Source organism: Theobroma umbraticum, unplaced genomic scaffold (assembly GCF_002168275.2).
Source record: "Theobroma umbraticum cultivar Fairchild unplaced genomic scaffold, ASM216827v3 scaffold_51.0, whole genome shotgun sequence".
NCBI classification, from domain to species: Eukaryota; Viridiplantae; Streptophyta; class Magnoliopsida; order Malvales; family Malvaceae; genus Theobroma; species Theobroma umbraticum.
Genome location: NW_018397260.1, coordinates 6,544,059 through 6,556,108, shown reverse-complemented (window position 1 = coordinate 6,556,108; position 12,050 = coordinate 6,544,059). Strand labels below are relative to the sequence as shown.

General features: G+C 34.7%; 2 protein-coding genes across 2 annotated transcripts; one reads left to right on the top strand and one right to left on the bottom strand.

The window, feature by feature from the left end:
* Positions 1 to 447: 447 nt before the first annotated feature.
* On the bottom strand, positions 448 to 5,777 carry LOC110417322 (RNA-binding KH domain-containing protein RCF3-like). Its single transcript, XM_021429599.2, has 10 exons — positions 5,519 to 5,777; positions 5,154 to 5,422; positions 3,669 to 4,387; positions 2,985 to 3,416; positions 2,601 to 2,855; positions 2,047 to 2,370; positions 1,701 to 1,762; positions 1,484 to 1,595; positions 906 to 1,060; positions 448 to 794 (listed from the first exon to the last, which is right to left on the bottom strand). Exons 3-9 carry the CDS (start codon positions 4,362 to 4,364, stop codon positions 917 to 919), a joined length of 2,025 nt encoding a protein of 674 aa, XP_021285274.1. The 5' UTR covers positions 4,365 to 4,387; positions 5,154 to 5,422; positions 5,519 to 5,777; the 3' UTR covers positions 448 to 794; positions 906 to 916.
* A 2,605-nt stretch (positions 5,778 to 8,382) lies between these two features.
* On the top strand, positions 8,383 to 11,835 carry LOC110416494 (putative inactive poly [ADP-ribose] polymerase SRO3). The gene is made up of 6 exons (XM_021428495.2): positions 8,383 to 9,667; positions 9,850 to 10,091; positions 10,176 to 10,294; positions 10,399 to 10,488; positions 11,643 to 11,667; positions 11,762 to 11,835. The coding sequence occupies exons 1-6, from the start codon at positions 8,682 to 8,684 to the stop codon at positions 11,818 to 11,820; spliced, it is 1,521 nt and encodes a 506-aa protein (XP_021284170.2). The 5' UTR covers positions 8,383 to 8,681; the 3' UTR covers positions 11,821 to 11,835.
* The last annotated feature ends 215 nt before the right edge of the window (positions 11,836 to 12,050 follow it).

The window sequence follows — 12,050 nt, the reverse complement described above, 5'->3', positions numbered from 1 at the left end:
TCATTGCCTCGTCACCGACACATGAACTCTTTCACTGGTTCATGTCGGCAGTGTCAGAGTTAGTCCTTATTTGAACTGAAATCGAGAATAGAAGATCAAAATGTGTAAAATTTTGAGACAGGGAAAATGCAATTTCTGTTCAAGTATATGAACAGGATAAGCAATTCTATCATTACAGGACAAAACGGTCATCTCCGACTAAGAATTCACAGTCAACAAAAACACTCAGCACATGATCATGGGAAAGCTGATTGCACCACGGCAACGTGGAATCAACCCCTTATAGATACAGATGCATTGACCATGTGTTTGCTACACAGCACTATCATTGGCAAACAGCAGCATCTAAAATTAGTAAAACTATATTTATCAAGACAAAATCAAAAAGTCAGATGTTCTCTACTGTATATATAGCTAACAATTACCTCAGTTATGTGACATCAAAAGTAACAAAACAAGCGACCATGTTTGATGATGTGCCTAAAATGTATTTACGTATCACAGTCTATTGAAGCCTCATTCAATCCAAATGTTTATGTAAGTCAAAATAGTTTCCTTCCAGTCTATTGAAGCCTCATTCAATCCAAATGTTTATGTAAGTCAAAATAGTTTCCTTCTTAACTTTTAAAACCTGAAGTACAAATCGATCACTAGTGTAATTCCTCATGTGAGATTAAAGAGGTATGCTTTACAGAAGGAACTAATAAATCTACAAAGTATGACATCAATCCCTAGGTAGTTTAAAAAAGTTTCGGCATTACTCACAAAACTGTGAAATCAGAATCCCTGGCAATCTGCAATCAGTAATAAAACACCTTGTAATAAACATATCAAGTAGAAACGTACAAAGCATCACATATATCCAGTTTCAATAACCAAATAAAAGAAGTTACATGGATTATTACCTTAATTTAGTTCACGACGATTCTGTCTCACTCATCACAAAAGCCTGAATTAGAGACTGGGCTGCATGGGTTTGTTCAGGTGTTCCAGATATTATAATCACTGTTTCTGTTGCCGCTGGCTTGGGGTCAGTAATTGTAATTTTTGCATCAGAAATCTGCAACAGTGATATTGTTATTGAAAATTTATAAAGCTATTGTTTGAATGTAGTTATCATTTGGAGTAATTCACAAAAAATTATTATTTTTGGGGAGTTATCCTGTAAATATAAGTGAGAAAAGCAGCTGAGAGGACTGTAGGTACTCATTGCCATACTCTTAAATGACAACAAGATCAATGGCCTTAAAAGGTGAAAAAATTCAAGTATAACAAAGAAAAAAAAACCCTGCTCTAATTTCTCTCTACTGATGAGTATAGAAGTGTAAATAAGCACAATTATGGATCTGTGCGTGCCCCTACTTTTATTAACTGAATTTCTATTCTTTTAATTTAAGGTAGTGAGTCTAAGTTAGCTTCCTTTTCCGCATCAAGGAAGGAAAGCATGATAAGAAAAGATGAAGTACCAGATTCATTAACATACCTGACGTATCTGTTTCAAACATGCACCATCTTCTCCATATATGGTAGGAACAAGAGAACGAGGAACAACAACTTCAATGGTGGTGCTTGTAATAATAGCTGGTTGGCTTCCTCTACATATCCATGGATTAAGGGAAACAACAAAACAATTGAGATATTGCCATAAGATAACTTGTAAACTAATACAGCTAGTAACAGCTAAATTTTGATTGATTTACCCTCCAAAACCAGAAATTCTTCGGTGGGGAGGTCCAGCAAAATCTGGCATGCCAACAAATCCCTACAAAAAAACACAGGAACACAAAATAAATTCACATCTTAACTAAGATTGTCACAAAATCTATTTAGTCTATCAACCTACTGCTTTACAATTTGTTTCTCCCATTTCAAATTTTAGAGCAGTCACCAACATTTTGTCATATGATTCCAATAACCAGATACAAAGAAGTAAACCACCACTATAAAATCTCATGGCAACCGAAAATACTAGAGAGGCTCATGTTGCTTAGCTATATGTGTAAAGAAAAACTTTGCCTTGCAAGGCAAGTAATACCACCCCAATACCTGAGGGGCCCATGGTTTTCTTTCAGTTATATGGGGAGGCATGCCTGGTCGATGAATATTGCGCATGAAAGGAGGATCATCATGGGGATGAAAACCACCATGTGGAGGTGGGCCACCAAAAGCATCAAAATGGTGAAATGGACCTAATCCTGGAGGTGAAAATTCCCTCCTTCCCATAAATGAAGGAAATGGGGGTCCTTGATCCAGGAAGGCAGGATTTGAAGGATGGTTAATAGAAGGGAATGCATCACGAAAGAAATGATGCCGCAGCCTAGTTGTTATTTGCAAAAGAGCCTCACAAACAGTGTCATGTTCTCCATTAATCTGCCATAACAAAATGAAGAATCAAAATGAGCAAGCACAACCTGAATCTGAAACTAAACTATGCTGGATCAAAATGCAAGCAAAGATATGTTTCACTATAAGTAGATAACATACACAAATACTTCATTACAGTCATCAACAAGATATTGTTACCATCTTTGTAAAAAACCAACGATGGTAACACCAAAATTTCCAAAGTTATACATCTTAAGAAAAACACATAAGCGCACCTGAACAACTTCTTCACCTTCTGAAGCACACTTTGGAACCTGATCCTTTCCCAATATACGAATATGAGCCCCAGTCGACTTCCTCATTTCAGCTATGATGGCACCACCCTTGCCAAGGAGACAACCAATTTGATTTGACGATACAAGAAGCCTGGCCATCAAAGTCTTGTCCTTGCTATCAGGTATAGCCCTATTTATCCTGGTATGCACACGGAATACTGCATCTTGTGCTGCTGATATCCTATCATCTGGGTGCTGAAATAATTATTTAACATCAGTCAATCAAAACCACTCTAATACTAACAACTAAGATAATCAAGAAATAGAAGATTAAATTTTCAAAATCTAGTCATATTTAAACATATCCAGAGAGCAAAATCATACCGCTGGACCAGATATGACAATTATGCGGTCCTCCGAGTCAGAAATACCTTCCACAACTTTGATCTCGCAGCCTGTCTCTTGCTGAAGAGTCTTAATTATTGCTCCACCCTTTCCAATAACACCACCTACTCTTTCTTGATGACACAATAACCGGAATGTTAGCATTTCCATAGAAGGCATCATTCTGCCAGGGATAAGAGGCGGAACAGCTGAATGAATATCAACGTCCCGAGGCCCTGCAGCAAAAGGTGGTCCTTGAGAACTAAAAGAATGGTTTGGTGGTGGGTGGACTTCAGGCCTAGGACCAAATGAATGGGATGACTGCCCTGATGGGTTGAGAGGGGAAGAGTCATGATCCCGAGGTGGATTTTCTATAAGCTGTTGAGAAACGGATTGAAGAGCTTTCCTAACTGCAGCAACCTCCCCCGTGATCTACAGCACAACCACAGAAGATAATGTCAAAAGTCCATAACAAATTATAAATGATACCTAATTCACATGTGGAATCATATGATAAAAAGTTTAAAGCTAGCAACAGCAATATAATCAAAGTTCAACTCTCAAATAATTGTTCACAAAACAAAAACAGGACTATTAAACCTAGCATCACTTCAATTTACATTCACCAGACCATATGGCACATTTGTAATAATAAGAGTAATATGGGAATTGAACATAAGGTACCTGAACTAGTTCATCAGAAGCTGTAGCACATGGAGGAAGTTTGTCTCTAGGAAGAATTCGAATCTGTGCCCCACTCTCAGTAGACATTTGCTTAATTACACTGCCACCTTTGCCAAAAAGGCAGCCAACTTGACTAGAAAGAACAAGTAACCTTAAAACCATCGTGAAAGACTTAACAGTTTCCTCATCAACTCCACCTAAATATGGCTCTGCTTCAATTATTCTTTCAAAAACAAGTAACAAGGCCTTCTGCACATATGAAGTTTCCTTTACGGATTTCAAATCTTTCACAGGATCAGAAATTTTATCATCATTGTTTTCACCATTTTCCTTTTCTTCATCACTCTGATTGGCTGCATTGGCCTCTTCACCACCATCCTCCTTCCCCTGCTCGATACTCACTCCAGCCTCTTTATCAGAAGATTCAGAACCCATGATGACAACTACTCTCTCATCACAACCAGGGACGACTTCCTCAACTTTGACCTTTGCACCAGTTTCCTGACGAATTTGTGATATGATGGTGCCACCTTTACCAATGACACTACCAGTTTTAGATGCAGGACATAGTACACGAAAAACAATACCACCAGGCAAAATTTTTGATTGCCCTGACTTTTGCAACTTTCTTTTCCCATTTGTCTCTGAAGGGTTCCTATCATGTGGTCTCTTGGAAGGCGTCAAAGGGGTAGACATGGTTCAGAAGTATATGAAAACACCTGTTTTACATTCATTCAAATGCAAATAAGAATTCCATAAAACAAAATTGGAACCTACAAAGAAAACATGACCAAAGTTCTTATTAGGATTATTCAGAAAATAATAAAAAAAAATCCATATCTTGCACATTAGGCAGCCCTTGAACACTTAGAATATCCAAATGTGAAAAAAAAACAAGTCAACTTATGTTCACCAGGCAATCTCCAATCTTTTCCAGATAACCAAATGCAATCAAACATTGCTGCCCAACTTTAAGGTAAAAACAAGAATTAAAACTTCTAAATTAGTTAGCCTGTAACGTCGCTCAAGACCACTCTAGGGGTCATTGTTTGGTAGCAGGATAAAAGTTTTAGACAGAGAAGCATGAGCTTGAAGATTCAAGCGTAAAGAACTAGGATTACGTTCATTCCATCACTCCCAACGACCCATTTTCTAGAAAGTTATATTACATACATTTGTATTAATCTCAAACACACTACCCCAATGGTAAAGAAAAAGTCATAGCTTCCTAATCCACGGATTACACCTATTCTCACAATTACTTTGAGTTCTACATTCTGGGGTTAAACAATGAACTCCGGATAAAGTCGAAGCTTTAAAATAATAGGGAATTCAAACTTTTAGGACCCTTTAACACTGAATTCCAGACTTAATATTTAAGGTAGAACAAACGAACAAACTCTAACCATAATTCATTAAAATAATAAACATTAACCAAAAAAAAATACGAGAATATTAAGTAGGTGAAGAACTAAATAAACTCACCGTTTATTCGACCATCCAAAGAAGCAAAACCCAAAAGGAAAATTAATTTACTGATAGCTTCGGGGGCAATGAAGATTGAGAATGGATGAGATTCAAACAAGAGTTCCTTAGATCCTTGGACTAGGTTTCTGTAGTGCCATATTTCATTTTTGCCTGTTTTTGTGACTTGATGGGCCGGCTTCGGGTGGATTTTCCGGGTTCAGATTATGGGCCATTTCTTTTAGAGGATACTCGGACTCACTCGATCAGCCCAGGTCAATGAGTTGCTACTGCGTTCATGCAGAAAAAACCTCATTAAAAAAATCTTTTCATAATAAAATCCAATGAGATAAAATTCATGAAAAAAAAAAAATACCCTTTCGTACTTGTCTATTTCATTAATCAGGGGATCTTGTAACCCTTCCATCACAACCAAACTATTAGCTACACCTCACGTAAATCTTGCAAAACAATATTTGCTATGTTGTTCGGCATATCTGCTGCATTTGTCCAAAAGACTTCACCACTCATCAATGTCTTGTCGGCCCCTCTGACACGATGAGTAATTACTGGACAAGAAATCCTTTCCAACTGCAACAAGCAATCTTCCACGATGTGGCGCAGCTGACTTGTACTTCTACGGTTTTTCACCCAATGAACCACCTCTTTGCGATCAATCTACTTCCAATAAATTTTATAATCCTTATCATCACCTTTCCATCAGTATCTACCATTAACAGAATCAATTTCAGCACATAAAATGCCTAATAATTTATAAAAAAAAACTCATGACATAGATTGGGATCACTTAGGTCACTATTTTTATAATATTTAATTAAATTTTTATATTTTTATTTTAAATTAAATATTTTTTTATAATTAATAGTTCATTAAATATTATTAGTCAGTATACTATATATCATTTTATAAAACGCAATGCTAACATAATATATTATTATGTCATAATATATGATGACGTGATATATTAGTTTTGTATGATAATATAATTACATGATATTTTTTACATTTCATAATAACATCATATTTATATTTTTATTAATAATAATTAATCAACTATTAATCATAAAAAATTAATTATATAAAATTAAAATATAAAAATTTATTAAAAATTTTTAAATAATTTAAAATTTTGTTCAAACATCATATCAAAAGTTACATATGACAAGTTATAATGAATTTTGAATGATAGCTCATTACCCATCACTTGAAAAGTGATGAATGTGGAAAGTGTTCAATCTCTCAAATATGAAGCATTGTGATTGTTGGAGAAATCAATTTTAAGAACAAACAAATAATTTGAAAAAAAAAGAAAGATTGTTAAGAGAGGGAAAAGAAAATGGCACAAGAAGATGAAACGATACAACATTTAATTAAAAAAAAAAGTAATATGTTGATATAATATAATTATATAATTATTTGATACTGTAGTGAATATTGAATGATAACCAATTATTCATCACTAAAAAAGTGATGAACGTGGAGAGTGTTCAATCTTCAAATTTAAATAATTGTAATCGATGGAGAAATCAATTTCAAGAGACAAATAAATACTTTGGAAAGATTATTAAGAGAGGGAAGAGAAAATGATGCAAAAAGACGAAATGGTCCAACTTTAACAAAAAAACATAATATGTTGATGTCATATAATTATATGATATTTTTTATTTTTTATGTTAATGTCATATAACTATAAATATTAATTATAAAAATTTAAATAAATTTAATTATAAATAAAACTTATTTAAAAAAATTAAATAATTTAAGAATTCTTTCAATCGTTATGCAAAAGTTATTTATGACGAGCTATAATAAATATTGAACTATAACTCATTACCAATCACATAAAAGTGATGAATGTGGACAGTGTTCAATTCCTAAAATTTGAAATATTTTGATGGTTGGAGAAGACAATAAATATCTTGAGGGAAAAAGAAAGAAAGATTATCGCCAAAGTGAAGTGAAAATGGTGAAAAAATACGAAACGTTGCAATTGTTTAACAAAAAGAATAATATTTTGATATAGTTATTTAATATTTTTTTACCTTTTACCTCAATGTGACGTTATGTGATTATAAATATTACTTATATTTTTATTAATAACAGTTAATTAATTATCAATTATTAAATATAATTAATAAACAATTTTAAATTTTTTTACAAATATTAAATATTAAATGATAACTCATTACCTATAACTAGAAAAAAATATTGAATAATAACTCATTACTTATCACTAGAAAAGTAATAAACCTGAAAAAATGATAAATCTTCGAAATTGAATCGTTATAATTATCACAAAAATAAAATTTCAGAAACAAATAAATACTTTATAAAAAGAACATTTATTAAGATAAGGGAAAGAAAAGAATGCAAAGAGACATTTAACCATCTTAACATCCAAAGAATGGAGACTTTTTTTCTCAATTCTCGTAGAACTTATCGATTCGGTACTTGCTCATGGCTGACCACACTTTTTCTCTTCTATCTATTCGTATCAATGACTTCTCTCGTATAATTCATGACTCACCAACAAGATCATTTGAGATTGATATTGGACCAAAACAAAAGATGGGAGAATAAAATAAACACAAGACTACACCATTGACTTTAATTGAGCTTTGTATTTTTCCAAATTCAAAACGGTTGTAACTTGGGTGTTGGTTCATACTTTGTATTTTCTTTTTAATTATTTGATTGGATTGAAAATTCTTCCTTATTTCAGAAAAAAAGAAGAAGAAAAGCCATGATAAAGACCTCATGACTTGCACGAAAAGTAAATAAAAGAAAAAACGGAGTGCATAAATTGATTTAAATTAATTTAATGATAAGGATAGAAATTTGATCAATTACTTAACAAAAGCAAAAGATGAGTATTTTAAAGTGAAAAAGAAATACGATAAATAAGAAAAGACTAAATATTAATATATGAAATTCCTGAATTCTATCATTTTTTTTTCCAAGTGGAATGTAAGTTAACTGTCAACTTGATTAATTAAGAATTAAGGAGAAGAAGAATAAAGTCAAAAGTTAGGAATATTTTTTGGGTCAACCAAAAATTTCCAAGTCGCGTAAGGGCTTCACTGTCTTTTTCATTTTTTTATTCGTTTTTAATTTTCAAATTTCTTTGGGCCAAAGAAAGAAACGAATCGGCAAATAAGCCCAATCGACGTGGCATAATAAGTACGAGGAGCTGAAAAGCTACTTAGCCAGCAAGTTTGTTCTTAACAACTCTTCGTTCTCGAAACGTATATCGCGGGTCCCAAGAAATCTGTAACCGCCTCAATTTAATAGAATTATGAAATATCATAAATACCCTCGTTCATTTTGGATTACCGACCTTAACGGCACTGAAAACAGATACCTAGTTTTGTAATTTAATATGAACCCTATTCCGACTTCACCCGGATTCCGTCCCGACGCGTTTATATAGCGCGGGTTCCAGTTGCACCGACTCTCGATTCCAGCAGTTCTGGCGTGTATCGTTTGAGAATATTGAGTAATATTTGTGTTATAGTTTCAGAAAATTCAATGTCTCAGCCAGCAGCAACGACGAAGAATCTGGTGGAATCAGTTGGGGATATGGTTGCTCCTCCTCCACCGCCACCATCGTCTTCATGGAAAAGTTCAAGAAAATGCGCCTGCCGTCGAAGCTCGAAACGAATTGCTTCACAGAACAGAGCGAATTTCGAAAAAAGCGCTGCTCCTTTCCTGTTCATGTACTATCGCAATAGTTCTTGGCTGAATTTCTCGGAGGATGTTGTGAAAACGCTGCGAGCCGGTTTCTTGGAACGGAGACCGATTATCGAAGCGTCTATCGACGGCGCGAAGTATTATTTTGACTTGAAGAGGATGGTGCAGATCGATTACGTGACAGGAAATCAACGATCGATTTCTTGGATCGATGAAAACCACAAGTGTTTTTTCCCTAATATTTTTTTCAGCGAAGAAGAAATTACGGAATCCGAAAGTGAAAGTGTAAGCGGTGATAATATTGGCTGCAATTACAAAGCTAATAGTAACAATTGTAATGCTAAGATTGAGATTGAGGTTAAGATTGATGGAGCTTCATCGAAGAGAAAACGAGAAGAGCCTGAAGTGAGTTCTGCTAACAAAGCCGTAGATGTGATTAAACGTCAGCGTTTGGAGGATGGGGGAGCTGCTAGGTGGCCTGACTCGTTGCTGTTGAGAGAAACAGAAAAAGCGTATGTGGTTGTTAAGGGTCATTTCTTGAATGGAATGAAGAAAGCTGATGATGGGGTTACGGTTACTTCAATTCATCAGTGTAAGCATGAAGGGCATTTGAATAAGGCTCGTCGTAAGGTTTTTGAGAAGCAGGTTGGGATCACTAAGTCCGCGAGAGGTACTTCAAACATAGTTTATGCCTGGTATGGGGCTTCCGCCTATGTTGTGGAGAGTGTTCTGGCTCATGGGTTTGGGATGCCCAGCATTGTTCCCGCAGCTGACGTTTGCGGGGTTGGCATGTATTTGTCGTCTTTTCAGTTGCCACAATTGAGGTAGTTGATTATTTCTCTCGTTTATTGTTGAGTTAGGTACTTATCTTTTCGTCGGTGGCCGCCGCTGTTTTGGCTCATCTCTATAGGTTTAATTACTCCCTAATATGTTTTTTTATCTCCTTTGTTAATTTTTAATTTTTATACGGTTTTTTGGCTCTGTTTGATTGGATTAATTCTGCCAGTGCAAAACTGGCTGATGCTGACGGTAATGATGTAAAACATCTTATTCTGTGCCGGCTCATATTGGGAAATGTCGAGAAATTGGAAGCAGGATCTAAACAGTGTCACCCATCTAGTGTGGATTTTGACACCGGTTCTGATGATCCTGAGAATCCGAAATGGTATGTGGTATGGTCAGCTAAAGCGAATATGCATATTATGCCCGAGTGTGTTGTGAGTTTCAGAGCTTCTGGTAACATTCAAGGTAAACTTTTCTAGTCTCCTTGTATCTGTTTTTTTTTATTCTTCATATATATTGGAAGTTAATATTTTGGGCATTTTCTTGTAGGTCAACCTAGGCCTGCAGCTGGTGTTGGATATTCCCTTGAGAGATTGTTTTCAAAGATTAAGAGCTGTCTTCCTCCTGCCAAAGTGCGGGAAATATGGATTTCATACAGCACATTCAAGGTAAGAGGCTGCATGTCTATTAGATGAAGATGTTTCTTGTTGCTTATAATGGATGTTGGGTTTAAACTATGAACACATTTTTATCCTTTCAATTATTAAAACAGGCTGGAAAGTTGGCTAGGGATGCTTTTCTAAGGCACTTACGACTGGTTGCTGGAGATGGGGTTCTAAAATCTGCTATTCTGGAAATTAGTGCTTCTCGATGATCTGGAAGTTTGGAATTGTTTTTAGTTACTGATTTCATTTGCCTATCCTGTTGGACAAAAAAATGTAATTGTTACCTCACAACTAGGATAGGAAAGGAGATGCTTAGACCACAGAAACAACATAACTTGTTCTTACATTTTTTTTCTTCATTTTTTCCTTTTTCTTTAACCCACAGTACATTGTAGTAGTTTGATTAAAGACATTAAGAAGTTTACAATTTCAGTTAGTGAGTTTTTCCTTTTCTCTTTTTACTATAGATTTTATTTTGTGGACTCTACACCTTCTAAAGATTGCAGTGTGGAGAAGGAATGAGCATTGAAGTTTTTGATAGTTTTATTCAGGCTGCATCCTCATTACATGCACAGATGCTACATTCTGGACACATTCATACTATTGACAAGCTTATAATCTGAGATGAACTACTTTATGAACTAAAGCTGTAAAATCACATCATCTTTCTCTTTACTTGTCAACATTATTACTTTACCTTAAGCTGTTTCATATATGTCTGGGTTCTTTTTTTTTTTTTTTGGCACTTGAGGCTTTATCTAAAGCACAATTCTTAAATACTTAACAATTCATTGGTGTCTGAGTATTGAAACTTGTCGTTTCCCTGGTATCTTTGTTTCTGTTCAGAAAAGCATATGATGTGGTTCTATCAAGTCTTTTGGTATAACAGTTTAAAAGGGATTTATTTGGACCTGCATTATGATCTACAGTTAATGAGTAATGGCCTTTGATTATACTAAAGTTGATTGTTTACATTTTGTCTTTTGCTTCATTTCAAAGAAGCAGATGATTATAGGTGTCAAACAACTATGATTTATGAAATTGTACTTTTGGCTTTTGCTACAGATGATTGTAGGCATCAATATGGGATAAACATGTCACCTTGGGTATATTTTCGCATGGCTCATTAGTTGTATTTTTGTCCATTTGGTTTTATCTAAAGTTATATTGTTGTATCTGTGCTGGAGTTTGAAGCAGCAGATGAGGTGATGTTAAACTGGGTTATGTTGGTATTGTTTTGTTGGCTTTTCTTACATATATACCCTTGTGTGACAGATTCAGACCTATTGAATGAGGCAAGGAAGACTACTTGAACAAGAAACTAAGCCTGAGTGCTGAGCTTCCTTTCTAGTTAAGAAGGTTATACCTGTGTTCAGGTGTTGATTTGACGTCATTTATCTGTGTTTATTTACTTTTTGTGATGCTTATCCATCTTTAATAAGGAGCTCATTGGGGAGAGTTTTTTTGTAGCCATCATGAGACTGTGGAAGCTGCCCAACGCATGCAAGATGTCAGGGGGTTTTGGCTAAAGGCTTAACGAGGTTTGCTTAATTGAATAAGCCAGTTCAGCATAATATGTATGATTATTGTTTGACAATTGTAGGCTTTACTCTTGAATTTTTTTTTTTAACTTGCATATTGATGTGGTTTATGTTTGGTGTACTTTTCACTCTACTTAGTTCTTGATTTGTCAAGATTTTATACAAATATTTACTAAGTCACATTAATCCAAAACAGTTAATTTATCTGGTGCAAACGG

What these genes read in the sequence shown, in the direction of transcription:
- LOC110417322 (XM_021429599.2), bottom strand. Translation starts at nt 4,364, where the DNA reads ATGTCTACCCCTTTGACGCCTTCCAAGAGACCACATGATAGGAACCCT. An exon ending in CTTCTGATGAACTAGTTCAG is followed by an intron (nt 3,417 to 3,668) that starts GTACCTTATGTT and finishes GTTGTGCTGTAG; the next exon opens with ATCACGGGGGAGGTTGCTGC. An exon ending in GTTTGAAACAGATACGTCAG is followed by an intron (nt 1,061 to 1,483) that starts GTATGTTAATGA and finishes TCACTGTTGCAG; the next exon opens with ATTTCTGATGCAAAAATTAC.
- LOC110416494 (XM_021428495.2), top strand. Translation starts at nt 8,682, where the DNA reads ATGTCTCAGCCAGCAGCAACGACGAAGAATCTGGTGGAATCAGTTGGG. An exon ending in AGCTTCTGGTAACATTCAAG is followed by an intron (nt 10,092 to 10,175) that starts GTAAACTTTTCT and finishes ATTTTCTTGTAG; the next exon opens with GTCAACCTAGGCCTGCAGCT. An exon ending in TTTCATACAGCACATTCAAG is followed by an intron (nt 10,295 to 10,398) that starts GTAAGAGGCTGC and finishes TTATTAAAACAG; the next exon opens with GCTGGAAAGTTGGCTAGGGA.